The 26345-nt window shown below is 57.6% G+C and overlaps 12 protein-coding genes across 12 annotated transcripts; 5 read left to right on the forward strand and 7 right to left on the reverse strand.

Moving 5' to 3' along the window:
• Window positions 1-405: 405 nt before the first annotated feature.
• On the forward strand, window positions 406-2061 carry BKCO1_2200091 (coatomer subunit delta; the record flags this gene model as incomplete). Its single annotated transcript, XM_020272894.1, has 3 exons — window positions 406-408; window positions 464-1918; window positions 1972-2061. 3 exons carry the CDS (start codon window positions 406-408, stop codon window positions 2059-2061), a joined length of 1548 nt encoding a protein of 515 aa, XP_020130814.1.
• Window positions 2062-2504: 443 nt separating this feature from the next.
• Window positions 2505-5315, forward strand: BKCO1_2200092 (anaphase-promoting complex component cut20 apc4; the record flags this gene model as incomplete). The annotated part of the gene is made up of 6 exons (XM_020272895.1): window positions 2505-2727; window positions 2809-3806; window positions 3877-4566; window positions 4618-4684; window positions 4733-4888; window positions 4939-5315. The coding sequence occupies 6 exons, from the start codon at window positions 2505-2507 to the stop codon at window positions 5313-5315; spliced, it is 2511 nt and encodes an 836-aa protein (XP_020130815.1).
• A 234-nt stretch (window positions 5316-5549) lies between these two features.
• BKCO1_2200093 (swr1p complex component) lies at window positions 5550-6782 on the reverse strand (the record flags this gene model as incomplete). Its single annotated transcript, XM_020272896.1, has 1 exon — window positions 5550-6782. One exon carries the CDS (start codon window positions 6780-6782, stop codon window positions 5550-5552), a length of 1233 nt encoding a protein of 410 aa, XP_020130816.1.
• A 343-nt stretch (window positions 6783-7125) lies between these two features.
• On the reverse strand, window positions 7126-7690 carry BKCO1_2200094 (uncharacterized protein; the record flags this gene model as incomplete). Its single annotated transcript, XM_020272897.1, has 4 exons — window positions 7126-7277; window positions 7367-7445; window positions 7501-7558; window positions 7620-7690. The coding sequence occupies 4 exons, from the start codon at window positions 7688-7690 to the stop codon at window positions 7126-7128; spliced, it is 360 nt and encodes a 119-aa protein (XP_020130817.1).
• A 747-nt stretch (window positions 7691-8437) lies between these two features.
• BKCO1_2200095 (synaptonemal complex protein 2-like) lies at window positions 8438-9460 on the forward strand (the record flags this gene model as incomplete). Its single annotated transcript, XM_020272898.1, has 1 exon — window positions 8438-9460. One exon carries the CDS (start codon window positions 8438-8440, stop codon window positions 9458-9460), a length of 1023 nt encoding a protein of 340 aa, XP_020130870.1.
• A 517-nt stretch (window positions 9461-9977) lies between these two features.
• Window positions 9978-11159, reverse strand: BKCO1_2200096 (mitochondrial phosphate carrier protein; the record flags this gene model as incomplete). The annotated part of the gene is made up of 4 exons (XM_020272899.1): window positions 9978-10071; window positions 10122-10418; window positions 10474-10893; window positions 11014-11159. 4 exons carry the CDS (start codon window positions 11157-11159, stop codon window positions 9978-9980), a joined length of 957 nt encoding a protein of 318 aa, XP_020130818.1.
• A 1714-nt stretch (window positions 11160-12873) lies between these two features.
• On the forward strand, window positions 12874-14701 carry BKCO1_2200097 (glycoside hydrolase family 13 protein; the record flags this gene model as incomplete). Its single annotated transcript, XM_020272900.1, has 5 exons — window positions 12874-12889; window positions 12939-13097; window positions 13150-13593; window positions 13657-13717; window positions 13777-14701. 5 exons carry the CDS (start codon window positions 12874-12876, stop codon window positions 14699-14701), a joined length of 1605 nt encoding a protein of 534 aa, XP_020130819.1.
• A 381-nt stretch (window positions 14702-15082) lies between these two features.
• On the reverse strand, window positions 15083-16012 carry BKCO1_2200098 (ribonucleotide reductase inhibitor; the record flags this gene model as incomplete). Its single annotated transcript, XM_020272901.1, has 1 exon — window positions 15083-16012. The coding sequence occupies one exon, from the start codon at window positions 16010-16012 to the stop codon at window positions 15083-15085; it is 930 nt and encodes a 309-aa protein (XP_020130849.1).
• Window positions 16013-17447: 1435 nt separating this feature from the next.
• BKCO1_2200099 (fatty acid elongase) lies at window positions 17448-19079 on the reverse strand (the record flags this gene model as incomplete). The annotated part of the gene is made up of 3 exons (XM_020272902.1): window positions 17448-17730; window positions 17782-18272; window positions 18324-19079. 3 exons carry the CDS (start codon window positions 19077-19079, stop codon window positions 17448-17450), a joined length of 1530 nt encoding a protein of 509 aa, XP_020130820.1.
• Window positions 19080-19980: 901 nt separating this feature from the next.
• On the reverse strand, window positions 19981-21308 carry BKCO1_22000100 (gmp synthase; the record flags this gene model as incomplete). Its single annotated transcript, XM_020272762.1, has 2 exons — window positions 19981-21138; window positions 21213-21308. 2 exons carry the CDS (start codon window positions 21306-21308, stop codon window positions 19981-19983), a joined length of 1254 nt encoding a protein of 417 aa, XP_020130826.1.
• Window positions 21309-21660: 352 nt separating this feature from the next.
• BKCO1_22000101 (anaphase promoting complex subunit 10) lies at window positions 21661-23012 on the reverse strand (the record flags this gene model as incomplete). Its single annotated transcript, XM_020272763.1, has 2 exons — window positions 21661-22355; window positions 22838-23012. 2 exons carry the CDS (start codon window positions 23010-23012, stop codon window positions 21661-21663), a joined length of 870 nt encoding a protein of 289 aa, XP_020130825.1.
• Window positions 23013-24347: 1335 nt separating this feature from the next.
• On the forward strand, window positions 24348-26305 carry BKCO1_22000102 (uncharacterized protein; the record flags this gene model as incomplete). Its single annotated transcript, XM_020272764.1, has 4 exons — window positions 24348-24515; window positions 24567-24659; window positions 24708-25158; window positions 25224-26305. The coding sequence occupies 4 exons, from the start codon at window positions 24348-24350 to the stop codon at window positions 26303-26305; spliced, it is 1794 nt and encodes a 597-aa protein (XP_020130828.1).
• Between the last annotated feature and the right edge of the window lie 40 nt (window positions 26306-26345).

The following is a 26345-nucleotide window of genomic DNA, read 5'->3' on the forward strand; positions in this document are numbered from 1 at the left end:
GCGCGCTCCGGGCGTGTCGTGGCGGGCGAAAAGTGTAGGAGGGACGCGAGCGTGCTCTTCAGCTGCGAAACAACGCCCAGCAGTGTCGTCACTGTGTGCGATGGGTAGGCAGCGGTGGTAGCCTGGAGGATCGCAAGTGAGGCAAGGAGCTTGCGGGGGCGCGTTGGCGAAAGAGCTGGAGGCAACAAGGGAAATGAGTGGGCGAACGCGGTGCTTTGGCTTTGGCGGGCCTGAGTAAGCGCGCACGGGCGCTCCTTCCTTGGCGACCCGGGCTCGGAGGAACACCACAAGAAGCCAGGTGTTGAAGGCGCCGTCTAAACCACGATTCCCCATTCAACACCAGCGGCCGCAGGCAATCCACCCGTCTAGCACTCCTCTGCTTCGCGGAGCTTCCCTTGTGTCATCATGGTAAACATTGTACCATTTCCCCGTCCTGGCCGTACCTGACCCTCTCTCCTCGCAGGTTGTCCTAGCAGCATCGATATGCACGCGCGGCGGCAAGGCCGTGCTCTCGCGCCAGTTCCGCGAGATGCAGCGTTCCCGCATCGAGGCTCTTCTGGCTTCTTTCCCCAAGCTCGCCGACTCGGGAACCCAACACACCACCGTCGAGCAGGACAATGTCCGCTACGTCTACCAACCCCTTGACGAGCTCTACATGGTCTTGATCACGAACCGCCAGTCCAACATTCTCCAGGACATCGACTCCCTTCACCTGTTTGCCCAGGTTGTGTCGAGCATATGCAAGAGCCTCGACGAGCGCGAGATCCTCCGCAATGCCTTCGAGCTGCTCAGCGCCTTCGACGAGCTCGTCACCCTCGGTTACCGGGAGAACCTGACACTGAGCCAGATTAAGACTTTCTTGGACATGGAGTCTCACGAGGAGAGGATTCAGGAAATCATTGCCCGCAACAAGGAGCTCGAGGCCAGCGAGGAGCGCAAGAGGAAGGCCAAGCAGCTGGAGATGCAGCGCAAGGAGATGTCCCGCACCGGTCGTGCTGGCGGTGTCCCTCGCACTCCCTCATACCCCACCTACACGCCCAGCGTCCCCACGACCGTGCCCGATACCTACGACAGCTACAATGCGGCCAAGAACGAGTCGAAGAAGCCCATGGCGGTCAGAGGCAAGGGCATGCAGCTGGGCAAGAAGTCGAAGACTACCAACATGTTCGATGCCGTTCGCGCCGATCTAGGCGCCGACGCCGAAGCGTCAGCGCCTTTGGTTTCCAGCACCCCTACGCCTGCTGTCGCGCCCTCGGCGCCTGCGCGCGCATCCCTTTCGGGTGATCGCGAGAGTGTCCACGTCACTCTTGCAGAGGCTATCAACGCCAGGCTTAGCAGAGAAGGGTCACTTGAGCACTTCGAAGTCAAGGGTGATATGCAGTTGCGCATCAGTGATTCAGCACTCACTCAGGTCAGGTTGGACCTTGACATGGGCAACACCCGTGGCGCTCAGCTCTCGGCGCATCCTAAGGTCGATAAGCCATCGTTCCGGAACGACAAGATTCTCCAATTGGCGGACTCGACGAAAGGCTTCCCCGTGAATATGGCGGTTGGCGTTCTGAAGTGGAGATTGGCCGCGAAGCCCGGCGAGATCGATGACCCACCGATCAACTTCACGGTGTGGGTTAGCGAGGCGGAAAACAGCACTTGGAGCGTCACCATCGAGTATGAACTGACCGGTGGGGATGCTTTGAAGGATGTCGCCGTCACGATTCCGTACAGCACGAGCGAGCCTTCGGTGTCGAGCTTCGACGCGGTATACGAAGTGTCGGGGGATAGCTTGGAATGGAACATCGGCACTGTGGACGCTGACAACTCGACTGGAAGCTTTGAATTTGAGGCCCAGGCGGATAGCGATGCTGAGTTCTTCCCCATGAGGGTACGCTTCAGCAAATCGAAGCCGTTTGTGGAAATCGACGTAAGTAACGAGCAAGCCATGATGATTCGAATCGGCAGCTGACGTTTGGACAGGTCTCGTCTGTCACCCTGCTCAACGAGAACCAAGACATATCCTTCTCCAAGGACACCAAGTCTGTTGCAGAGAACTACGAGGTGGTTTAATGATTGATGTGTGCATGTTTGCTGCAGTCACGAAGGTGGGAGTCTGGGGAAAGGGAGTGGATCTAGATCAGGTCCACGGACGCTTTTTGTGGAGAAACAGGGCGGGTTTAGCTTTCTGATAGATGATCTGGTGTCGTGGATCGACAAGGGAAAAAAATCCAGAGTGGAGCGGCTGAAAAGTTGAGCCTCCATAATTCCAACTCCGTTTAATCTCGGACCTGTGCGGGCAGTGATCGGTATGCGGTGACGTAGCAGCCATGGTGCACGAAGTTGTTTGCGACGGCAGTTCTTGGGAGCGCACGACGTGGAGCGGGCGGCTTGCTGCAGGTGTGAGCGACGCGTTTTCCTAGCGACGCGACTTCTCGCCTTTCCTCGGCCCCGTCCGTGGTGCCTTCTTCCCGCAACTCCCACCAACCAACACGCCTCACGGCCTACAGCTCACAATGGAGCCCTCCGAGGCGCCATCGCTGATGCTGCAGGCCGAGAAGGCTCTGCCGCAGCCTGTCCGCCCTCACTTCGTATCTTACTGCCCGACGATGGACTTGGTCGCCGTGATTACCCAAGACGAGGCTCTGGACGTCTACAGGCTGAATGGCCAACGCGCATTTGGCCTCAAGCGCAAGACGCTCGAGAGCAAGGTCGATTCCATGTGCTGGAAGTTCAACGGTACAGGCCCTCTTACGCCCAGTTCGGCAGGATATTGCTCAGCACGTGATCTCCGCAACCGCTGACAACCGACCCATCCAGGCCAGCATATTGCCGTCGCATGGGATGACGGCTCTGTGGACATCGTGTCATCGGAAACGGGCAAGACAGTCAAACAGGTCCGTCGCGAGGCTGCGAGCTTCGCCGCCGACGACGAGACCCCACCACGCATTTCGTCGCTCGCATGGGGCGTTAACTTCATCGACGTCGCCGCTGTGAAGGAGCGTACTGGAGTCAGGGCCCCCGGACCCAGCCATTTGTCCGCCCCGGGTGACGACCTGTTCGACACAACCGAAGACTGGGATCAGAAGAAAGAAGAAGTTACCCTTGACGATTTCCTCGAACGCCAACCGGACTTGATCAAATTGGGCATTGCGCCAGACCTTCCAGACCAGATTGCGCTGATAGACGTGCAAGATGCTCTCCCAAAGCTCCCGCTCATCCCAGCTCCTCCAGCAAACCCCTTCCAGATGATGGCAAAGGCGAAGGCGACGGACGCTTTCAGCTCCCAGCAGTCCATTGACGCAATATTCCATTCGCAGCACATGCGGGACAGTAATGCCGTAGATGTACTGCTCATAGGTTGCGACAATGGAGCTGTCAGTCCTACGATATATGATTCCCTGGAGATTGGCGGCATGCGGATACCCTCAGAGTGGTCTTTGATCAACCAGACGCCGCTTCTTCACGCCTCGCATCCGTATTCTTGCAGCCACTTGTCTCTCATAGAGATGAAGAGCGAGTCATGGGAGAGACCGCGCATCGCACTTGTGCCTCTAACTCTTCGCTTCATCCCCTCGAACGGAATCTACCTCCACCTTATCGCGTCCAAGACTGCACAGCTACAAAATCTTCTGCAGTATCTGCAATCGTGCCTTCGAACCATTGTCGCCTACTTCCACAATGCGCGGGACCTGCCTTCGAGGTTCATGAGGAACATCAGCGAGACATTGGACGAAAAGGGAGAAGGTGATCTAATCTCGAGCTTGTACCATGTGGCTGCAACCGGACACTGTCCTCCGACTATTAAGGAGTGGTTGGTTGATGAACTGGCAGAAAACGCATGTATAGGGTTGCAACTTTCGATACATTCTACTAACATTGTCGCAGGGCCACAAGCGATGGGACCAAGCAGCAAGCCAGGGCTACACCAAGGTACTGGAGATAACCCACGAGAACATCATACCAGCAATCGACCGCACAAGTATTGTAGTGAGCATGCTCCGTGGCCTTGCCCGCTACTCAGGGTCCAGTAAAATCATCAATGTCCCCCCAGAGGAGCTCAGCAATATCCTCGATACGCTTCGCTGTCTTCGTCTCCTTGCACACAATGTGCTCATCTACGCCGGGGAAGAGAGACGTCAATTCGCTGCTTTCTCGAAATGGCTCCGCCACGAAATTGACACACAGGCTTCCGATCCCGCCTCGCAATCCGCGGAAGAGGCAGCTGAGAGAGACCCTGGCCTTGACCATGGCCTGTTGCTCGCCTATATTCCTGGCGCTCTAACCAAAAGCAAGCTTGCGCCATTCCTGAGACGTCAAGCAGATATTCTTGATCCCAGACCTGAACTGCTGGCATATGAGCACGTAAAGCTAAATATGAACATCCATCGCCATGACGGGTCGATTCCGGATGGAAGCCTGTGTGCTTGGACCCTTCAAGAGATTCTGCAATCACAATGCCGAGAGCTTTTCGCTCAGATGACGGCATGGCAAGCAAAAAACAGCAGCATGGATTGTGGACTGGTGTTGGAAGACGGTGCTGTGTCCGAGGCTAGAGACGTGAGGATGGTTTTCGAGGTATGTGTGTCGCCCGCATGAAAGCATCGAGCATCTCTGACATGTATAAAGAAACTGGAGGATTCGTCGGACATATCAACCTTTTTGATTCTTGCTCCCCAAGAAGCCAAAAGTGAAGGTAAGGCGAATGGTTGCCCGGATGATTACTTGAGCTGATCGTCTGCAGTCCGGCTTCATCGTATTGTACACGGCGATGTGTTCAATAATATTACGAACTCTGTCCACTCCATGCAGGCCGTTACAATCAAATTCCACGGCTGCGTGATCGTAGATCTCAAGTTCGTCGACGACAGCACCTTCATGGTCCTCCTTCGCAGAGATGGTCAGCTACCCCCACAACCTCGTCATACTAAACATGCTGACACAATTCAGACGCCTCTTATCTTCTTTCCCTCCCCTACTCAGCTTATGCTACGGATCGGACCCCCAGCACTCTTCATCATTCATCAGAGTTTCTGTCCCAATCTGCAAGCCAATACTCTCTGCCTGATGGCGCGCCTCCGCCCGACGACTCTCGCCAAACCTGGAGCATGGATACGCCTGATTCCTGGGCGCCGTTCGTCAGACACGTGTTCCTCTCGAGCGAGCGGTTCACACCGGTTAAGATCGATATCAACGGCCGCAAAGATAGGCGCGTCATATGCGTTTTGAGCAATGATCTCAAGCATTACAAGATATATGACTTGGACTACGACAGTGGGAAAGAAGGAGAGGGAGATACAACAGTGGATACGATCATGAGTGGCTAAGCACAATGTTCAGTAGGAAGAGGAGGTATGAGAATGACTAGGGTGGGTTGGGTGAGGTTGATTGCAAGATGCGAAGTGACGGGTCTTCGCTGGTGGTTCCCGCGAGTCTCAACAGAGTTATTGGCCAGGGAAGAAGGTTTCACAGTGCTTAGATTCATATTACGCTGGTGGTATGATGGCTATTTTAAATGGCTACAGGAAACAGACAGGGTATCACTATCACCGCCCACTCTTCTACGTCTTCAATGCTGCCTTTGCAGCCCTCCGCTCCTCTTCCCTTCTCTCGTCTACCCGGTTCAAGAAATCCATGCGACCAAGGTAACCCTCCTTAGCACGACCGTACTCGTCCAGTTCGTCCGCGATGCCCTCTTTGTCGACGTAGCCCGCCCAATCCAGCCTGCTCTTATCCACCGTATTGAGCTTCTGTGCCTTGTCCCTGCCCTTCTTTGCCGCGATTGCTGCCGCATTCGCAGCTTGAGCGTCTGCAGTGGTATTGAGTGCGGTAGAGGTAGAAAGAGGCGTGGCAGCGTTGGGATCAAGCAAGATGCGACGGCGCGCCCAGGTAAGCTGCTTTTCCGGCGAGAGTCCCTTCACTTCGGCGGTAGGATTCGGGTCGAAACGTGAGGGGCGGTGGAGCGGTCGACGTACACCCGGCCTGGCCGCCTCCTGCGCTTCTTCACCCCCTGCAGCATCCTTGTCCTTGCTGTCCACATCAGGCGTTGCGGAAGACTGCTGCTTATCCGGCTTTCCCTGCTGATGAGCAAGGTAGAGCTTCGCCTCGGCCGACGACTTCGGCACCTGGCGCTCCTCTGTTATGCGGTCCCCAGCAAAGTCGTACGTCCGCTTTATCGTGATCATCTCCTCTTCGGTCTCCTCCGCAGGAACGGCATCCTGCGTCCCCAACCCCTCCTTCTTCCCGTCCGCGATTCCATCCTCCCCCACCTCCTCATCTCCCCCCGCCCCCCCAGCGTCTTTCTTCCCCACCGGCGCCGTGCTCAACGCCGCCCAGATCGCATCCACATCCGCCGTCGCGCCGTCCACGCGCGCCAGCGGCCTCCGTTCCTTCTGCTCCGTCCGCCGCTGCGCGCGCGTCTTGACCAGGCCTCCTTCACCGCCGCCGTCGCTCAAAAGGTCCACATCGTCGTCGCCGCCTTCATCCTGCCGCTGCTTCTTGTTGCTGCCACGTTGCTGCTGCTGCTGCTGCCGCCGCCGTGCGGTTGCAATGGTGGCCTCGTCGCCTGAATCGAGCTCGGCATCGTCGTCGTCGGCACTGCGCTTGCGCTTGCGGCTCTTGTTGGCGGGCTTCGCGCTTTTCTTCGGGCCTCCTTCGTTGTCGGAGCTGGAGATGGAGGAGGCGTCGTCGTCGTCGGCGGCGATGTCTTCTCCTGCGGCGTTGGGGTCGAATTCTTCGTCCGATGCGGAATTGTAGTCGGGGTCTTGGAGCGCGAGGAGGGGATCGTCTGCCATGTTGGATTGATTGGTGAACGAGGCTGGTGGTTGCAACGGGCGGCGAATGTGGAGGTATGTAAGTAATAAGGTGAAAGTGCATGGGTGACGCGCTGCGAAAGCGGGCCGGCAGATCGGAGGCGTCGGACGCGCAGAAAATTACGGTAGGCGGCAGAGGCGCGTTACGCAGCGGAATCCGGTAGCGTTACGTCATCGCTGGAGACATAATCACTCCCGCACTGTCACTCTTTCGTCACCCAGTCCTCTCGTGAAATCTGATTTTGATATGTTCTGGAAACAGCCATGCCGACGCCATGTTATTGTACTAATACACGTATACCATTCACGTTGGAAGTATGACAATTCACTTCCTAATGCTGTTGGACTCGCCCTGGCCCAAGTGGTCCTGCACCGTACCGCCGATAGAGCCCTTGTCCGTGAACTGCTTTCCAATCGAACCCTGTGCGTCGAAGGGGCCTCCAAGCTTTTGCGCAGTGCCGCCAATAGCACCCTGGGCTGTTGTTGGTGATGAGTCAGTCTTTCACTCAAACACTGGCAGTAAAGCGATACTGCTGACTGCTCCACGCTGGAAATATAGCGCTTACTGGTGAACTGTTTGCCAACGGAACCCTGGGAGCTGAAAATCGAAGTGCCTGTTCCAGACGTCTTCATACCCGCGGGCTCCTGTGTCATCGCCAATGAGCCATAAACCTCAAAGCGGTTGTGAGCGAAGGCATACGTTTCTGGCCTGTGAGTCCTCGTGGATACCCTCGTTGAGATCGACATTCTTGTGAGCACTAGGCCATGCATCAATATCTGCATGCTATCAAGACGGCGGGAATGCCGTGGAACACATACGCAGAGGCACCGGCATCCATGATCCTGGCGCTTTGGTCGCCATCCAACTGCTTGGAGGAATAGCCCGACATAGGTACGGTTGATTGGTGTCAATGTAGCTTGTTGTGATAGAGGTTGATGATTGTGGAGTGGCGAAAAGCTTAGCAACAGGTACAACTTATATGCTTTAGAGCATGTCCCGAGTGCGTCATTGACTCGATTCAGCTTCGCGCCTTTGACGTTCGCTACACAGGATGTGATATCATCATTGCGAATCTGACAAGATCTAAGATCTAGAAGCTACACTACTTGCGGCATGATGGATAGTCTTGAATAGGCAAGTGTTGACCCGATCCACGCTACGCGGGAGGATCCGCAACTAACCAGGTTGACGTACGTCACGAAGCCATGCAACATGACCCCGCATTCGCGTCTCCACGTGGTCTCCGCTTTTCACATGTGTCTGCGTTCATGACGAACTGCGGCAGCAGTCATGGACGTCAAACAATGGCAAGGAGCACATGTAGCAAGCACGGAAGAGCACGAGATGAGTTTGTTTGAACCTCTTACCCTTCACACCTGTGATCCTACGACCTTGAATGCATCGAGGTGTTTGCTTCGGAGTCAGTTGACACTGGTCACCTACTCCTTGCTTTGTCATGCCACTCAGTCAAAGCATTTATCCGCATCATGGGGTTCATTAGTTTTGACAAAGACCTGTCGTAGAAATATTAGTATTAGGAAACTTGCACCTTCGAAAGCTTGTCAGCTCACAGACAGCCTGTTGAACGCCTGGAGCCTCCGTACACGACTCAGAACTAGTATTCATTGCCACGAAGATGCCGGAACTCAGCCACGTCGTAGGTGCCCTGAAGGACTCACCAAGGTCTAACTTCACCGGAGTACTACAACAAAGAGCCTCTCGGCCTGGACAGCGCTGGACCAAGCGCGAACTTCAACCCAGGCTGGAGAGCGCGACTGTAGAGGGGATGTCCTCCAAGGAATGCCGAGCCATCCAGTACAGGACCTTGCTTGCGGATCTTATGTGCTACAATCACACAGTTGCAGCTAAAGACCGGCCTGAACCCGGAGTTGTGGCCAAGAAAGACGACAAGGACTGGCTTCTAGCGGATTTGAGCGATGGATGGATACGGAGGCTCGAAACTCACGCCGGCCAAGAGTTGCAAAGGCAGAAGGAAGAGGATGCCAGGGAGCAGTATCGTAGAATCCTGGATGGTCAGCTCCTGAGTCAAGTCGAGTGGGGAAGAATACGGGCCAGAAACCAGAAGATGGAACGTGCTGCAAACAAGAAGATGTGGGAAGAGTGCAAGACGATGACTTTAGGGCGCTGGAAGGATGCCGCAGGCTTTGACTACACAGATAAGGTTCAGGAACTGCTCGATTTGCAGGCCTTCCATGACATCCAGAAGGCTGAGCTTAACACTCACACGGAAACGGCTCAGTCGTTGGTCGCGAAGGCAATTCTTACGACCGAGAGCCTTGCGACGGCTGCCGACAGCTGCCTTGACGTGCTTGAAAATCAGACAGAAACGACTGAATGTCTATTAGACCTATCCGAGCAGAGCATGCTGAGGGCCCATACACGAGTGCGCAGGCTCATGGCGACAGATGTCGAGGGCGAGGTGGCTCGTAAAGAAGAGATGCGACGACGACTCGAACATCCGAAAGCATTGGATTACATGTTCGAAGGCAAGACCGAACTAGAAGCGGCGAGAGCGGTGGCGAACTCAACCAGGAGGTTTTTGGAGAGTATCGAAGAAGACCTTGAGAAGACTGTTCTGGCAACCGTAGACACGATAAGCTCGCTGAAGGATGCGCGATTGGCGCTGGACTTTCAGTGAAGTGGCTCAGAGCCGAGAGCATGAAACGGCAGATGGCTGTGGTATTGCACCGACATGTAGGCAGTGGAATCCTTCATTGGGATGCATTTTTGCACCGACATGTAGGCAGTGGAATCCTTCATTGGGGTGCATTTTTGCACCGACATGTAGGCAGTGGAATCCTTCATTGGGGTGCATTTTTATAAAGTAGTTCACTATAGCGCGTAGACGAGACGGATCTGCGTCAGAACTCTTTCCATCTAATACCCTAGCTAGTTAGTGAAGTGAGCTAATGTTACAGTCCCGAGTCTTTTCTCGTACACTTTCGACCCAAGACATCTATTCTATAACATGACGAACCCCCTTCCAAGGCTAGTCAAGACGAGAGAACAATCCAGAAATGCTCATAAAACAACCAACGCAAACGACAAAAAAATATTCATGGATTGCCGTGGTCCGGTTTCACCCAGACGACGGACTCTATTTCTCCACTTTCCGCACCTCCTGCATCTAGTCCCTCTACTCTATTCTTGTTCGCTTATTTCGAAGGAGCAATCTCGACACCGCCGGTTGCGCCCAGGGCCTTCTTAATGTCGCCGTAGATTGCGAACTGACCAGCAGTAAGAGTACCACTAAGGGTTGATTAGCAAGTGCAGTCAATAAGATGAACGGGAATACATACACCATGAACAGACGAGCACCAATACCGGCGTACGAGCCACGGAGACCGAGCTCCTTGGCGATCTTGATCAGGCGGCTGGTGGTACCCTCACCGGGGGCGCCCTTGGTCTTGTTGATCTTGGAGAGCATAGTGTCGGCAGGCTGGGAGACGAGAGCGGCAGCGAAACCAGCGATCAGACCGGAGCCAAGGTTGACGGCGGTCTGGGCGGGGTTGGACAGAGAGCTCTTGTCAACGCGCTTGAAGATGGCCTCGGAGACCTTCTCGAAGACGACGAACTTGGCCATGGTGTAGGGAACCCTGGAGATGGGTTAGCGTGGGTGCGGGTGGAAGCATAAGGCTCGGAGATACATACTGCTTGAAGAGAATGGGACCGAAGCCAGAGTAGAAAGCGCCAAAGCCCTCGCTCTTGGCAATCTTGGAGAAACCGCTGATAAGACCGCTGGCGAAGGTAGGGTCAGAGACGAGACGGATACGGGTGGCCTCAAGGGGGCACAGGGCGATGTCGGCGAAGAACTCGGCGGCGGCGGACGAAGCGAGGTAGACGGCGGTACGGTTGTTGGCAGCGGCCTCGTAGCCAATGGTGTTGATGGACTGCTGCTTGAAGAACTCGTAACCACCGAACTTGAAGGCACCCTGGAGGAAGTAACCAGCGAAGGTAGGGCCGACACCGGTCCAGACAGCGCCGAAGCCCTTCTCGCCAATGATCTGCTTGAAGCCGCCGATGAGACCGCGGTTGTACTTGATGGGGTCAAGCTGGATCGAGGTCTTGACGCTGCAGAGATGGAGCGGTCAGCGTCGGGCGCGCGGAAGAGGGCGTCTGCGAAGGCGCTGGCCGGCAGCGAGACACGCAGCGGCAGGCGATTCGAGCAGAGCGGGTCGGGAAGCAACTTACACATCGACGGGGGTCAGGGCGCCGTGGGTGACGGAGCAGCAGACAGCGCCGGCAAAGGCGAAGCGGGAGTACAGCTGGAGGCCGCTGAGCTGGCCGGGCTTGGCAGCCTCGGCCTTAGCCTTGATCTCGTCAATCTTCGAGGCCATTGTGAGGGTCGCGACGGAGGAGGGAGGGACGACGCGGTGGAGTGGAGATGGAGAAGAGGACGGGGAGAGGGAATGGAGGACTTGTCGACGTTTCTTTAGGGATGTCGCTCAAAGCTTTCCGCTGCGCCAGGGTCATAGCGTCGGCCTGGCGGCAAAACTCGTCCCAAATCCCGGATGGACCCGACGCAGAAGTCGTGGCCGCCCCGCGCCGGCCTGGCGCGCACAGCGTCCGGCCACGCTGCGTGCCAAACTCGGGCTTAACCCCGTCGCGCCGACCGGCGTTGGGGCCTTCCCCTGCCACCCTGCCACGCGCAACACCCGCTCCACATCATCATCATCGGTCTGAGCGGGCGTTGCGAGCCGCTTGCGCCATTATTGCAGCGGCCACCGGCCGTCTCCTGTCACCCTGTGCCATTGCGGCTGACGGAGGTGCAGGGCGGCGGCAAGCAGCAGCGCAGCGCATTGCATGCTGCAAAACTTTTTCCGGGCTGACGTGCTCCCGCCCTGCCATCCCGGGGAGTCGACGCGCCTTTGCCGACGCGCCCCCAGCGATCCGCTGCCTTACGTCATTCCGGTCCGATCTCGTCCGCCTCGCAGACCGCCGGGCCTCCGTACCACGAGAAACCGCTCTTGCGACGGCCATTCTGACTAACGCCGCAGCCTCAATTGGCGGTCAAGTGCCCTCGACAGGTTTCGTTTGCTTTTATCTACATGCGCCGGTCCCTCTTATCATACTACACGCCCACACAAGTGCTTCCGACACTCCCGAATGAAATGCCCGCGTTTCAACACTGCGACAGTCCATCCAACGTGTAGGTATGGGCAGCCGAAGCAGATGTACGGACGTAGATGTAGGTTTAGACAACCTTGCACCGTCAATAGCTGAAGCAAATGCCCGGACGTAGATGTCGATTTAAACAGCCTTACTTCGTCAGTAGCCAAAGTAAACGTCTGGACGTAGATATGGTTTTAGATGGATTTCCAGATATCCGGACGGAAGTGCAGATTTCACTAGAGTTCTTCAATGGGCAGCCGAAGCAAATTTCTGAACGTAGAGATAAGTCTTAACAAAGCTTATCATGGGTGGTTGAAGTAGATATCTAGGCGTAAGGGTAGGTTTTATTAAACTTTGTTTATTGGTAGTCGAAGTGGATAGCCGGACGTAGATGGAGGTTTGTCCGATCTTACTAGATAAGTTGCTGAAACAGATAACCGGATGCAGATGCGAGCATTCTGACTGTACAGATGCATCCAGATATAGGACTCCTCTACCCATGGTTGTGGGCCAGTTTCTTCCGCAACCCACTGCGGAGCGGAGTCGCTCCCGGCGCTAGAGGCCGAGGCCATTCGCTAGACGGGTCCGCCACTACCCCCACGTCAACCGAGTTCGCATATTTCTCTTATCGGGGTCTTGGGGCCGCGGACCGTCAACAAACGGGTAGTCCCCAGACGTGAACATGCGGGCGTTTTTGGTGGGGCACTCGTCTGCTGCAGGTCGCTGCTGGGATCCTACAGGGTCCGAGCAAGCTTTCGACGCTTGCTAGACAACGGCCTACGCTACAGCTACGTAACCCTCTGCAGCTAGACGTGTTTCTAAAGCAGGTTCTAGCTAGCTGCATAACAGTACAAATGGCGTGTCTGTCGTCGTTGCCGGCGCGTCTTGCCGCGCTATTTCAATTCCCCTGACACTCCCTCCCTTCTCAAGACGACCAAAATGGGGGACCCCAAAGGTAGCACTCACCCTCACTTCCTCAAAAACCGTACCTTACCGACCTACAGACGAAGAGCGCAAGCCCACGCCTGAGAACGGCACGCTCTTTCAGGCATTCGAGTGGAACGTGCCCGCGGATGGGAAGCATTGGAAGAGGCTGATTGCCGCACTGCCTTCGCTCAAGTACATCGGCATATCGAACATCTGGATCCCTCCGGCCTGCAAAGGTAGCCCAAGCCCCATGCTCCTCAACATGGCGCCAGAACTGACTCGGTCCAGCCGCGTCCCCACAAGGCAACGGCTACGACGTCTACGACCTGTACGATCTCGGCGAGTTCGACCAAAAGGGCGGCACCCGCACCAAATGGGGCAGTTTCGACGAGCTGAAGCAGCTGTCGGCCAAGGCGTCTGAGGTCGGCATCGGCCTGTACTTCGACGCGGTGCTGAACCACAAAGCCGGGGCCGACCAGAAGGAGAAGTGCCAGGCCATCGAGGTCGACCCGAACGACCGCACCAAGGAGGTCAGCGAGCCCTACGAGATCGAGGGCTGGTTGGGCTTCGATTTCCCCGGCCGCGGGGACCAGTACTCCTCCCAGAAATACCACTGGTACCATTTCACCGGCACAGACTACAACGCCGCCAACGAGAAGAATGCCATCTACAAGATCCAGGGCGAGGGAAAGGGCTGGAGCAGCAGCGTGGACAAGGAGCAGGGAAACGCCGGTGGGTGTCTTCCATGTCTCGGGCTCATCATGGTCGAGCCGAAGATGCTAACAAATCCACCAGACTACATGATGTTCGCCGACGTCGATTACTCCCACGACGAAGTCATCGCCGACGTGAAAAAGTAACGCCATCCTGCCTCCCAAACGCACCTCGCACAACCGCTAACATGGCCTGCCGCAGCTGGGGCGTCTGGGTCACCAAGACGCTCGGCCTCAAGGGCTTCCGCCTCGACGCGGTCCAGCACTTCTCGGAGCGCTTCACCAACGAATGGGTCAAGGCGCTGCACGCCGAGTGCGGCACGGACGTCTTCCTGGTCGGCGAGTTCTGGGTGGGCGACGCGGCGACGCTGACGGCCTGGCTCGACAAGATGGAGCACAAGTTCGCCCTCTTCGACGCGCCGCTGCTGTACAACTTCCACAACGCCGGCGGCGCCGACTCGTCCGACCTGCGCAAGATCTTCGACGGCACGCTGCTCCAGCACGAGCCCGTCAACGCCGTCACCGTCGTCGCCAACCACGACACCCAGCCCGGCCAGACGGTCGAGACGCCCGTCGCCGACTTCTTCAAGCCGCTCGCCTACGCCCTCATCCTGCTGCGCCCGGACGGCTACCCCTGCCCCTTCTACGGCGACCTCTACGGCCTGCTGCCCGGCCCGGACACGCCCTTCGACGACCCCGCCCCGCCCGCCTGCTCCGGCAAGCTGCCCGACCTCATCAAGTCGCGCCAGCTGTACGCCTACGGCGCCTGCGAGGACTACTTTGACGGCGAGGCCGGCGCCGACGGCGACAAGCCCGTGACGTGCATCGGCTGGGTCCGCCGCGGCACGTGGGACCGCGGCGACGGCGGCTGCGCCGTCGTCATGTCCAACGCCGGGCCGGGCACGCGCCACATGTTCGTCGGCGACGGCACCGGCGGCCAGGTGTGGACCGACGTGCTCGGCTGGGCGCGCGACGGCGACAGCGACGCCGAGGTCACCGTCGGCGACGACGGCTTCGGCGACTTCACCTGCGGCGAGCTGAGCGTGAGCGTCTGGGTGCGCAAGGACGCCGGCGGCAGGGACCAGTTCCCCGTCAAGTTCGATACCGACATCTATAAGATGGCGTAGATGCGGAGTAATAGAGCGAGGGGTCATTGGGAAAGAGGGGATCTAGAGGCAAAGCGCATCACTTTACGAAGCTACATCAGGCCCTTATTTAGTATCTTTTTCGTTGATTTCTACTAATGCTCCCATGGCGGGAAGGGGCTTTCCCCGCGTATTCAATCAAATATACCCTTTTAGTCCTGTCCATCTTATATTCCGGTATCAGGTGTGTCTCTACGCATGCAGGATGTCCTCGTGGCCGTTGTTGGTATGCTGAAGCTACCGGACACCGAGGGGGAAAAATGAAAAACCAATGCTGCGCTCAAATCAAAGACCGAACCAAAATGCTGCCTGTTTCCCGGCCACCTTTGTCATAGTACACGAGTTCCCCTTTAGAGATCCACATCAAATCCCACCCATCTCCACCTCCACGTCTCCTCCCCACGATTCTGACGACGGAGGTCTCAAGAAGTCTGCCTCTCCAAAGTCCAACGGGTCCTCGTCGACCGCCTGTCGGCGGCCCCCGCCACGGGCCCCGGCAACATCGCCGTTCTTCCTCCTCGTCCTCGGCCTCGCGACCGGCCTCATCGGCGCGCCAAGGTTCGGCATGACCGTGTGGCTCACCGGATACACCGTCCGCGGCGAGATCTGCAGCTCGTCGACGTCGTCACCCCTGGCGGGCACGGCCAAGCCAGTGTTCAGCGAGGGAAAGAGAGGTCTGGCGCCGTCGCCGTTGTCGCCCCGCGCGTTGTCCGCAGCGAGGTCATGCTCGCCAATGCCGTCCTCATCGTCTTCGTAGCGGCGCTTGTTGGTGGGCAGCGAGTCGGTCGAGATGGTCGAGGCGTTGGACTCCTGGCTGGAGAGGCCGAAGTCGTCGGCCGGGGACGCGAACGCGTGGGCGTCGACGGCATGTGCCGAGCTTGCGTTGCCAGCGTCGTGGTGGAAGTAGGATGGCGACTGCTGCTGGACGTCGTAACCGCCCGTCTTGTGTATGCCGCAGAAGGGCAGGAGCTCGGTCGGACGGCTGGTCGGCATGGTAGGAGCAAAGGTCGCTTGCGGCTTGTACTGGACGTGTGATGGAATGCTTGGGTTCGCGGTAGGAGGGAGGGTTTTATGTGTCTTGTAGCCTTCCGGGACGGACTTGCGCACGCGCATGCCGACGTTCAGGAGCGAGGCTTGAACATTGGCGGGGACGGCGGCCAGACCCTGGGGCGGAGGTTGGTCGCAGATGGGCGAGGAAGCTGCATCGGGATCGGAGCGGTCGGCGCGGGCAAAGTATGAGGTAATTGACGGCTGGAAAGGACGCTTGGTGCGATGCGCTGAGGTTGTCGACATGGTGTGAGGTCGAGGTGCAGAGGAATTTGGTGGGGGAGGCGGCTGGTTTTGATGGCGCGGATGATAGCGCGAGCTGGGGGGAGATTGTGCGACAGCGAGGTATGGGGTCGTGTGCAGGCGGAATGTGGTGGGCAGCTTGCGGGGGAGGGGGTTTAGAGATTGGATGAGGGCGCGGGGGGAGGCTGGTTTTCGTCCGTGCGCAGCGCGCAAGAGTCAGTCGCGTCTCACGGCGCGGCGCGTCTGCCGCCTTCCCCAAACGAGTAAACTGATTGCCCTGGGCGTGATTGGCCCGTGACAGAGGCGTCGAATACCAGCGCAGCTGCGTCGAGGCTGCGTCGGATCCGAGCATCAGGTCTGGGAGTGTCACAATCACCCGGAGCACCAAGAAAGCCGCGGATCACTCGCAGCGAACGCGTGCTTCGGCCGCCCTTACCGTGCTGCTGCAAGGCTATCCGAACAGGTATCCATCCAGAGACAAAACACCATCCACCAATGGGTGGCATGAAACGATTCTTTGTGCCACTGTCTTACCGCATCCGCCGTATTGCACAGAGGCGCAAATGGCACACCTCCATACGACCATACCAGACGCCCCTCGAGATCCTCCTGGTGACGAATCCTTTGTCATCGCCCTGCCCATCCAATAGCGTAGTACCATCCCCGCCTATACCTGTCGACCGCCCAATGCATCCTACTCTACCAAGCAGGCCTATTCTTAGTCCGACTTCGAACGCCTTGGTGAAATCTGCAAATTAAAAGTCGACGCTGGTTGGGCCATTGCTGCGACCCGTGTCACATATGCATCGCGCTTGCGCCGCATCCCCGCTTTCCTACACTTTGCCTGCACATCATATCAAAGTGAGTTGGGTAGTGATCCCTCTTGAACTATCAATGAACTTCATTCGGTCTTCTGTTACTCGTCTCTATCTGTCCTCTCTTCTGTTTGCTTTCTTGATCTTACAATTTCTATCCCGTTCTTGTTTTCCTTTCACTTCCTTCGCCGCCCAATTCGTCCTTCCCTGGCGCCATGTTCTCCGCAATTTTGTTCCTGGCAGAATCTCCGAACAAGGGTCGACCCTTGACGTTCCGCTAGGAAAGGTGCTCGCTTCAAATGCATCCCGAGAAGGACTCTCCTACTTTCTTTCTTTTCCTACCGACGAAGACAAACAATTTCCAACAGACTTTAAAAGCGCTGGAAGGCTAAAAAGCAAAAAGCAATTGGTGGTATCAACACGGCGAGCGCTCTCTAACTGTACAAGAGGGGAGTCCAAAGACGCTGGTGGTGGATGATGGGAAGGGCGGCGTTTGAGATGGCCGGGAGAGCTTTAGAAAGGCATCCCCTGCACGTATGTGCCAATCAAACCGCTCTTCTCAGCATGTAAGAGCGCTTCCAAATGACCTTGTGCTTCAAGGTCGGATCTCATGAGGAGATTACTTAGTGCTTCATCATGTCGGCGTAGCTCTTTTCGGTCTTGTTGGGGTCAGTGGTGCTGAGACCGCCATTTTCGTGTTTGGCCGAGCCGTTCTGCTGAGGCTTTCCATTTGCAGAGCCGTTCGTGGAGCCGTTCACAGAGCCGTTCGTAGAGCCGTTCGTAGAGTGCATCTCGCGCTCGATGCCGTGGGTTGCGTCCTTGGCGGCTTTGGAGGTGGCATTGGCCTTGGAGGTCTGGCTAGTGCGCCTGATGTAGGAACGAACGAAGAAGCGGACGAAGAGGGCGCTATGTTCAGATTAATGATTTTGTCCACATTGAACGAGCAGTGCAACTTACGTCAAAGGCATGAGATAGATGACGTTCAGCCAGATCGCAAAGGACTGGCCAGTCGTGTCAATACAGGGAACCTGGACGTACTCGTCCCTCCACCTGATCTCCTCGCGGGTCTCGGCGGCTTTGACAGCTTCCGGGCCAAAAATGTTTCCAGAGTCATCGCGCACGTTCTCAGCCAAACCCTCCTCACCGACCGCGCGGAGGATCATCTTCTTGATCACAGCACCAAGGCCGGTAGTGCTAGCAGCGGCGGCGACGGAGGTGGCAGAGGATGACACTGCAGAAGCAGCCTCGGCGGCGGCGGAAGTCATAGTATGAACGAGAGTGTAGGGGGTCGAGACCGGAACGGTGTACGAAACGAACAAGTGGATAGCCGCGAAGTTTGCGCCAATGACGAATTGGGCAATTTGCATGGTCGTAAGCGTACGCTTGATAGGCTGGGGGACGCGAACACCGAGGGCAGAGATGGTGTAATATGTGTACTGGCCGTGATACTATCATCATTATCTGAATCCCACGAGCCAGTGGTGTGGAGAAAGACTTACCATAAGCGCATGAATACCCGAGTTAATAAAGACGAACATCCATATCGGAGGCGACATGAAGCGGATACCAGCCCACATGCAGAGCATGGCACCCGCGTGGTGATAGGTCTGCAGAGTGGAGCTGCGCTTGCCCTTGGCTAGAATGATGGCCGTGTCAAGCACTTCATAGAACTTGGACAAGTAGAACCACCAGCCCCAGAATGCAAGACCCTCGTTCCACATCCTGCCCACGTCGGTAGGGTCCGGCTCGCCGTTTGCGCCCAGCAAGATCTGAGTGTTCTTCACCTCCCAGGCGTCGTTGGTGTTGTTGAAGGTAGCAGCGTTTCCGAGACCGCGGGGACCGTGGATCTTGCAGTATGCGTCCACATTCTCGACCAGGCCAGCATCCAGGCCCGGAGTCAGACGGTACAGAGCCCTTGCCATGGCAACGTTGGTGATGGCCGAGTACACAGCCAGGAAGACATTGTGGAGAATGACGAAGGCGTAGAAGATGCGGGTCTTGCTGATGGCCCACGGCTTGTTGCCGCGGCTCTTGTTGTAGCGGTTGAGCAGGGTGACGGTGATGGCGTAGACAGTCGCAATGGTCGCGGGAACCTTGGGTGATAGCAGGGCATTGAACGTCTCGGCGCTGATGCTGAACGGAGCTCTGAGAGTGCCGGTAGCCTGCGGCGGCGCAAGCGCGGGCGGGGCCCAGTCCGGGGGAAACTTGAACAGGTCCCGCGAGGGGAGCTCGAGGTGAAAGGTAGAACCCGACATGGTTGCTCGGTTGCAGCGTAAAACCTAGACCGGGGTATATAAGGTATAGCAACGGTGGGAGTGACGGGGGCCCTGGTCGCTGTGTCTGATCTCAACAGACCTTCATGCAGGTGAGAGGGATGCAGCGAGAGCCGACGAGCTGATAGCCAATGCTGCAGGTTCGTCGGAGCAATTGGCGGGTGGGTGGGATACAAAAAGTACTCTTTCGGGTGCGCGCGTGGAAAAATCACAAGTGAGCAGGGCATGACGTTGCCGAGCCCCAACAATTCAGACCGGGTACCGGAGCCTGATCGGGCAGGCGCGCGCTCATGTGAGCAGGCCAAGACGCGACGTTGTTTCCACTACAAGAACAGCGCACCCGCCGTGACGTCTGGCTCTGCGCCCTCGCCTCCCTTCGCCGTTCCATCCGCCTCGCAGTGTTCGCAGCGCAGCGCCGGCGTTGAATGTTGCCATTGAGCTTGCGCGCACGACCAGACGCGCTCCGCCGCCAGGCGCCCCTCGCGCGCGCATCCTCGCACAAGCGAGCGGCCTACCCACGGTCAAGGGCATGATTCGCAATGCCTCCTGGAGAGCCTCGGCAGTTTTGCACTCCCTGATAGGTCCATTTTTTCGCTGCCCGCCACCCAACTCACGAGAACCAGTAGCGTCGCAAGCCGAGATGCCGTCGTGCTCCTCAACAATAATCTACGGCCGAACTTTCCCTATCACCCGAAATTCCCTTTGCCTGTGCCTGACCCTTCAGACCCTTCAGGCCTCTCAGACCCTTCCGACACGCGCACCATCGCTCCTCCATGCCGTCCGGGTGCCCTGAACACACCGCAAAAGCGCCATCAAAACCCCCGGTTGTCCGAACGAAGATTCACGTTGAGAATACTTAGCAATACGAGCATCAGCCTCATGTTCAAGTCGGCCTAGGCTTGCTGGCCAATGGAACAGGCGGCGGTGGAGATGCACTGTTTTCTGCTGGACCCTTCTTTTTCGGAGGAGGCGGAGGCGGAGGCTTCTTCCCCACGGGGCCTGGCGGCGGGTTCGCCGGTGATGCCGTTCCGCTGCCCGATGCCATGCCGTTGACTCTGTCCACTACACCGTATTTCTGGTTCAGTCCATTGGCCTTCTGCCATCCCGCCGCCACCTGCTCTCCATGTCTCTCGCGGAAGTTATTTGCTGTGGAGGCTGCAGTACGCATCTCGCTCACCGAGACAGACGAGGGATTTTTATGGAAATTTCTGGCGGTGCTGAATGCAGCCTGCTTCTGCGCGAACGTCGTTCCTCCTTCAGGGGTGGCTGGTTGAGAAGAGCCTGTGCCCATCTTTGAGAAACGTGACTGAAGCCCGCTGAGCGGGTTCTGCTGGGCAGGAGACGCAGTGCGCGGCGGCGGCGCTGGAGGAGTCGCAGGCGAGCCATTGCGCGGAGGCACAGGAGGAGAAGCAGTTCGCCCGATGCCAAACCCAGAAACGTTTACCCCCGCATTGCCTAACCTGTTGATGGCTCCTTGGTTGAGGATACCTTGACTTGGTTGTGCGGGAGGGCTCTGAACACTTTCTTGGTACGTCGGCGGTGGAAGCGGGGCATGAATATCTGGGTGTGAATTTTGGCGAGGGGGCAGTCGCGGCGGCAATTTCGGTTTCTGAGATGGCGCCGGAGGGGGCGCAGGCTTTGTCCTTACAAGCGACGTCGCCTCCGGTGTCTCTTGTCCCGGCCGCCTCACAGGAGGTTTGGGCAGATGTGCCGTCGATAAACCGGTCGTGTCAACGCGATAGGGACCTGGCGGCGGTCTGTTTTCCTCTTCCTCCTGAGCTTGAGCAGCTGCGAGCTGTCTTTGCTGTGAGGCCTGGATCTGCTCCTGTGTCAAGGGGGCTCCAAGGCCGCTGCTCGCAGGCGTGGGTGCGGTGATGTAGCCGGCCGCTCCGCTCGGCGGGTTCGCCTGCGGTCCGTAGTAGGCTTGATGCTTCGGGGGCGGTGCGAAGCTCGCGGGATCTCTCAGGGAAGACAGCGGCCGTGACTGGTGGTCACGCTGCGCCGCATAAGGGTCGTTGTTGCCCATGCCAACCAATCCTTTCTGTGATGCGCGACCGCGGTTAGCCAGTACGTCACGGACGACACCGTGGGGCAGTGCGGGGGGCGGAAACGTACGGCTCTGTCCCTGAGGCCTCCGCCCTGAGAAGAAGAGGACCCTCTGTTCTTCTCAGGATGCCAGCCGCCTTTGGCGATTTCTGTAAATTTGTTCATGTTGTAGTTGTTGTTGTCAGGCAGTTCGAGTTGGTTGGGCACGCGGGATGACGACGGCTCTGGCGGCAACGACAGGGATGGGGTGGCTGTGCTTCTTGGCGAGAAACCGCAAGGCTTCCGTAAGTCGTGGCCGTCTCAAGACAACGATCCCGCTCATGCATGACCAGGACAAAGAAGACTACGTCTACTGCCGGGCAACAAGTGATGATCATTTAAAGTCTTGGTTTGGTCAGCTAGTACTCGTCTCCCTTTTACTATGCTGCCTACCAAGCTCCTTTAAGCTGTGCTTTACTTCAATATCGTACAATTTCTCGCGGGCGCTGACGCTGCCCGAGCCGAGTCGGTACGACCTCTATCTCAACTCCACTATGCCGAAGTCCGGCTCCGGCATGTCCCTGATCCTTTTTCTTTTGCTCGCCGCAGCTCCGACTCTCGTTCCAGTGCCTGCAGGCACCCCGGTAGAGTTGGCTCGTCTTTCTTTGAACGCTTTATCTCTTGCAAATATTTGCAACCCACGCAGATGCGTATCTTTCCCGTTCTGGTGGTTCTCGAGAATCTTTACCTGGACAAGCATCGCTCGAAGTACTGGCAGCTTCTTCCTCCTGCGCCCTATCTCAAATTCATCCTCGTCATCACCGAGCTCATCGTCGGAGCCCGAGACATCATCATCAGACCCACCGACGGCTCCAACGCCTTCGAAGTCGACATTGACCCAGCCCCGGGGTTCGACAAAGGACATGACGCCCCATTCCTGCAGATCCATCTCGCCCATGCCAGCTAGGAAAGCGATCTTGGTGGGCGTGTAACTCTCATCTTGGTCGAAGTCGAGATAGATGCGCATGGCCACGATTTCTACGACCTTGAAAAAGTGAATGTTGAGGTAGTGCGGCTGGGGGCCATCGGATTGCCAGAATAGTGAGGTCGAGGGGGATCGCAGCTGGGGCACGCCACAGCCGGGCTTACTGCTTGAGACAGTCCATGACGCGAGTGATGATATCTCCTTCAGATTTGGTGGCAGTGGTGGCGTGCTCGGCTCAGTCGGAGACTCTGGGAGGAGAGTTAGTCAGGCCCATGCTGCCGGATGCATCACCGTGAAACACAGGGAAGGTGAAGTGCAGCAATGGCAGGGGTTGCTGCAAAGAGATCTTTGGATGACCTTTGACGCTACATGCATCGCGGTCCCGATCGCCTGGATGCCAATCTGCCGCGAGATGAAAACGCCACCGCCCAGGGTCAATATCGAGAGTGTCCCAAGAGTCGCAGAGTAGGGAAAGGTCCATTTGCTTTTGTGATGGCGTGGAATGCCCACTACAAAATCGGATGTTCCGAGAAAGACGGGTCTGGAATCACGGCCACCGTCCATGATAGGTTTCACAATACGAGCGAGAAAGAAACAGAATCGACAGAGACGGTTACGGAATCCACTCTAGAGGTGGACAGGCTGGCTGGAGGAAAAGTGGGTGGAGTCGACAAGTGGGAAGAGACATGTCGTCTGAAGGAGGGAAAAACGCGCAAAAAATGGTACCGACCTGGTGGGCCCTCGTCTTCGTCGTCCTCGGCCTCTGCGTATATGTCGGCCATAACGGACTCCATATAGCCGCCTGTAGGACCATCATGGCTTACATCATCGAGGTCGGAAGGCGGATCGAGGGTTTGCTCGGGCTCAGGCTGCGGCTGGTGGCGGCGACGTGTAGCGGGTGGCATTGGTGTCTTGTGACCAGATCAGCGCCAGCGGACCGTGGGGTTGGGTCGATTTGGAGATGGCATGTCCGTCGGTGTTGTTTTGTTTTGGCGGCGGACACTCGGGCAGGCGCTAGGCCCGGCAATCGCTCTTTCCCGGCCGTCGCCTGGCTCGTCTGTCCGCTCCGGCTGCACCTCCGCTTACTTACACCTCCGCTTACACCTCCGCTTGCACCTCCGCTTGCACCTCCGTCCGCGCCTGCACGCCCGTCTCAATGCAGCATCCCGCCCGGCTCGAGTCATTCCCGCGGCCCGGGTATCAAGGCCCGGCTCCGTCGTGGAGGCGATGAAACTGCCGGCCTGGCTTCCGTATGGCTCCTCGGCCCAGCACTCGTGGGGCCCGAAAAAGCAACAGCCCGCAACACACTCAAATCTTCAAGCCCACGGCACTCGGCCAGCGACTGACGTGAAGACGCGACCCCAGCACGATCCCGATGCCCATGCGGCCTTCCAATATTGCTCGCAGCACCCGGCTGCTGGTGCGACGCCGACGGCATCCACCAACGCTGTGCTCCTGCAACCTCCGCTCGGGATCCCCATCGCGTGAGACGACGTGGGATTCGCGCTTGGGTCCAACGGCCCGTCTGCCAGGACGCGTTGGAGATGAAGACAGCCACAGATCTCGCAGCTGCGCCGACATGCCTCCACCTTGCCGCCTCCACGCCTGCCGTCGAGCGTGCGAGGCCCAGCCCCCTGCAGCCGCGCTGCAACTTGGAACCGCTCTTCCCTGTCCTTTTCCGGCTTCCCACAGTGTTGGTGACACTGCCCGCGAAAAAGCACCCGGAAAGCCCGTGTGCCGCGCCCGCAACGTGAATCCCCAGCAAGGGGTGCCAAATCGAGACCGGGGCCCATGTCCACTCCGTCAGCATCATACAACTCGCTTTTGCTATTTCGCTGTAAATTTGACCTCTCATCCCGCTCCGCTTCCCTCGATCCGCTTTCTTCCCCGAGCGCTCCGTCTGCCCTTACTCTTGATCCATCCCATGTGTGCTTCAAGGCCAGGATCCTATGTCGTGTAAATTACGCGTCGACTTCACTCGTCTTCTCGCACCCTTTGCCTCACTACTTATTCAGCCGCCTACTCGATGCCAGAGGAGCGCTTGGCATCTCCTATCTGATCTGTCCGCGCACCCGCTTCCCATGAGCCGACTCATACCCTGTACTGGAATTACTTGCGATACCGCTCCATACCCTCCATGCCTGATCCGCTATAGCACTGGAGGACCTCTTGTGGAACAACCGTGAGAGTGGCGACTGCAACAGCTTTGAGCCTTCTCACAGCTGGAACCCTCGGTACAGATGGCGTACCGACCATTTTCAGAGACCGAATCCAAAGCCCCTGCTGAACTTGCTGTCTGCATCGTTTTCCTCATACTGACATACCTCACTGTTGGCGCCCGATGCTATGTACGGACGTCCATGCTTAAAAGCTTCGGATGGGACGATGCCCTAATGGTGGTTGCTTTGGTAGGATGGAACGCCTAGCTTTCTAGACGAAACGGACTGATACCCTATTAGGCTTTCTTTAATGTCTGGGCCATTTCGATCATCGTCATCGCGTACCAATATGGAGGAGGAACTCGCGTCGATGTCATCGGAAGCGCGATGCACGTAAGTCTTTTGCGTCTGCATGATAGCATCCTGTCTAATGCTTTCCAGTGGATAATCGTCTCTGAGACATTCTACGTAATTACAGCCATGATGGCCAAGTTGTCTTTGGGCATCTTCTTCCTGCGGATAGTCATCAAGCCTTGGCAAAGAGCCATGGTCTACGTCGTAATGATCCTCATCGCCCTTACAAGCATCTTCTTCTTCTTCTTCCTTATTTTCCTCTGCGGAAACCCAAAAGACTACCTGATACGCTACGTGTATGATCAATGCGCGCCACGGCACGTCCAGAGCGCGCTTGCATACCTCTCCGCCTCTATAGGCGCGGCGGCGGATTGGGTCTACGCACTCATCCCCATTCAGATTGTGGCGCAAGCCAATATGGACATGCGTTCCAAATTGTCCGTCTTCTTCATCCTCTCGGTTGGCACAGTCGGCTGCGTCTGCTCTACCATCCGCCTCAAGTACATCGGCGGCTTGGTCAGTCCAACCGATTTCTTCTGTACGCCTCGCCCTTGAACTTCTCCACCAAGGAGCAGACCCAGCTACTAACCTTTGACGTCTCAGGGAACGCCGCCATGATATCCATATGGTCGGGCATCGAGTGCGGCGCGGGCATCACGGCTGGTTCTCTTGCAACCCTCCGCCCACTGTTCAAACACTGGATTGCTACTGTCCGTAGCCTCTCCGACTCACTCGGCTCGTCTGCCGCGCGACGCCGAAAGCGCGCTGCAAACCCAAATTGCACGGGCACAAGCAGCGGCGCAGCCAGCGGTGGAATCAGACCGCATGGCGACGGTCCCGCTGACGCCCACCACCACCGTGGCCACCATCCTCCCCACAGGCCTCAGTCACGCTCCTTTCCCAGCTATGGATCGTCCATTGGAGACATCAGCGGTGCAAGCGGAACGGGGGGCAGCAGAGCATGGCCAAGCTCAGGCTGCTGGGAGAAGCTCGACAGCGATGCGATCATCCGCAGCAACAGCAGCATCACACGGCAGCGCGACGGTAGCAGCGACTACTCAGGCGACGACGTCGAGTTGAAGGACCTGTCTCGCGAGACGTCGCGAGAGCTTCTAGACCACCACCACCATCACCAGCGGCGTCCATCGTCGTCGTCTTTATCGTCGCCATCACCGCCTCCGTCTCGTCCCCTGCCAACACCGCCGGCGCCGCCCCCGCCCCCGCCCCCGCCTCCGACCCCGCCGCCACTGCCCCCACCACCACCACAGTCCCTATTGAGGAGTGCGGCAGTGGGATCGGCGAGCGCGAGACCCCTGTCCGTCATCCCCGAGCGCGATAGCGTAGTCAGCAGCAGTGGTGGCGGCGACGGACGTGGCAGCGGCCGGTGGGAGTCGTGGTCGTTGCCGCCCGCGCCGGACCAGTGGTCGGACGACGACGGGCAACGGCAGCAGCAACGGGGGCAAGAAAGCAGAACGCGAAGGACAAGAGGAGGTGGATTCAGCACGACGACGCCGCCGCCGCCATCGTCACTGTATGACACGGATCTAGAGCTGGGTCGACCGTTTACGATCGACGACGTGGAAATGGGGTTTTTGGATGCGGACGAGTTGAGGAGACATCGGCGGCGGCTTCGGGTGATGGAGGCTCGGGATGGTGGTGGGGGGTTTACGTGGGGCGGTGCGTGAAAGGAGGAGGGTTCATTTCCTCGAGTGGGATTATGAAGAG

Source organism: Diplodia corticola, assembly GCF_001883845.1.
Source record: "Diplodia corticola strain CBS 112549 chromosome Unknown scaffold22, whole genome shotgun sequence".
NCBI classification, from domain to species: domain Eukaryota; kingdom Fungi; phylum Ascomycota; class Dothideomycetes; order Botryosphaeriales; family Botryosphaeriaceae; genus Diplodia; species Diplodia corticola.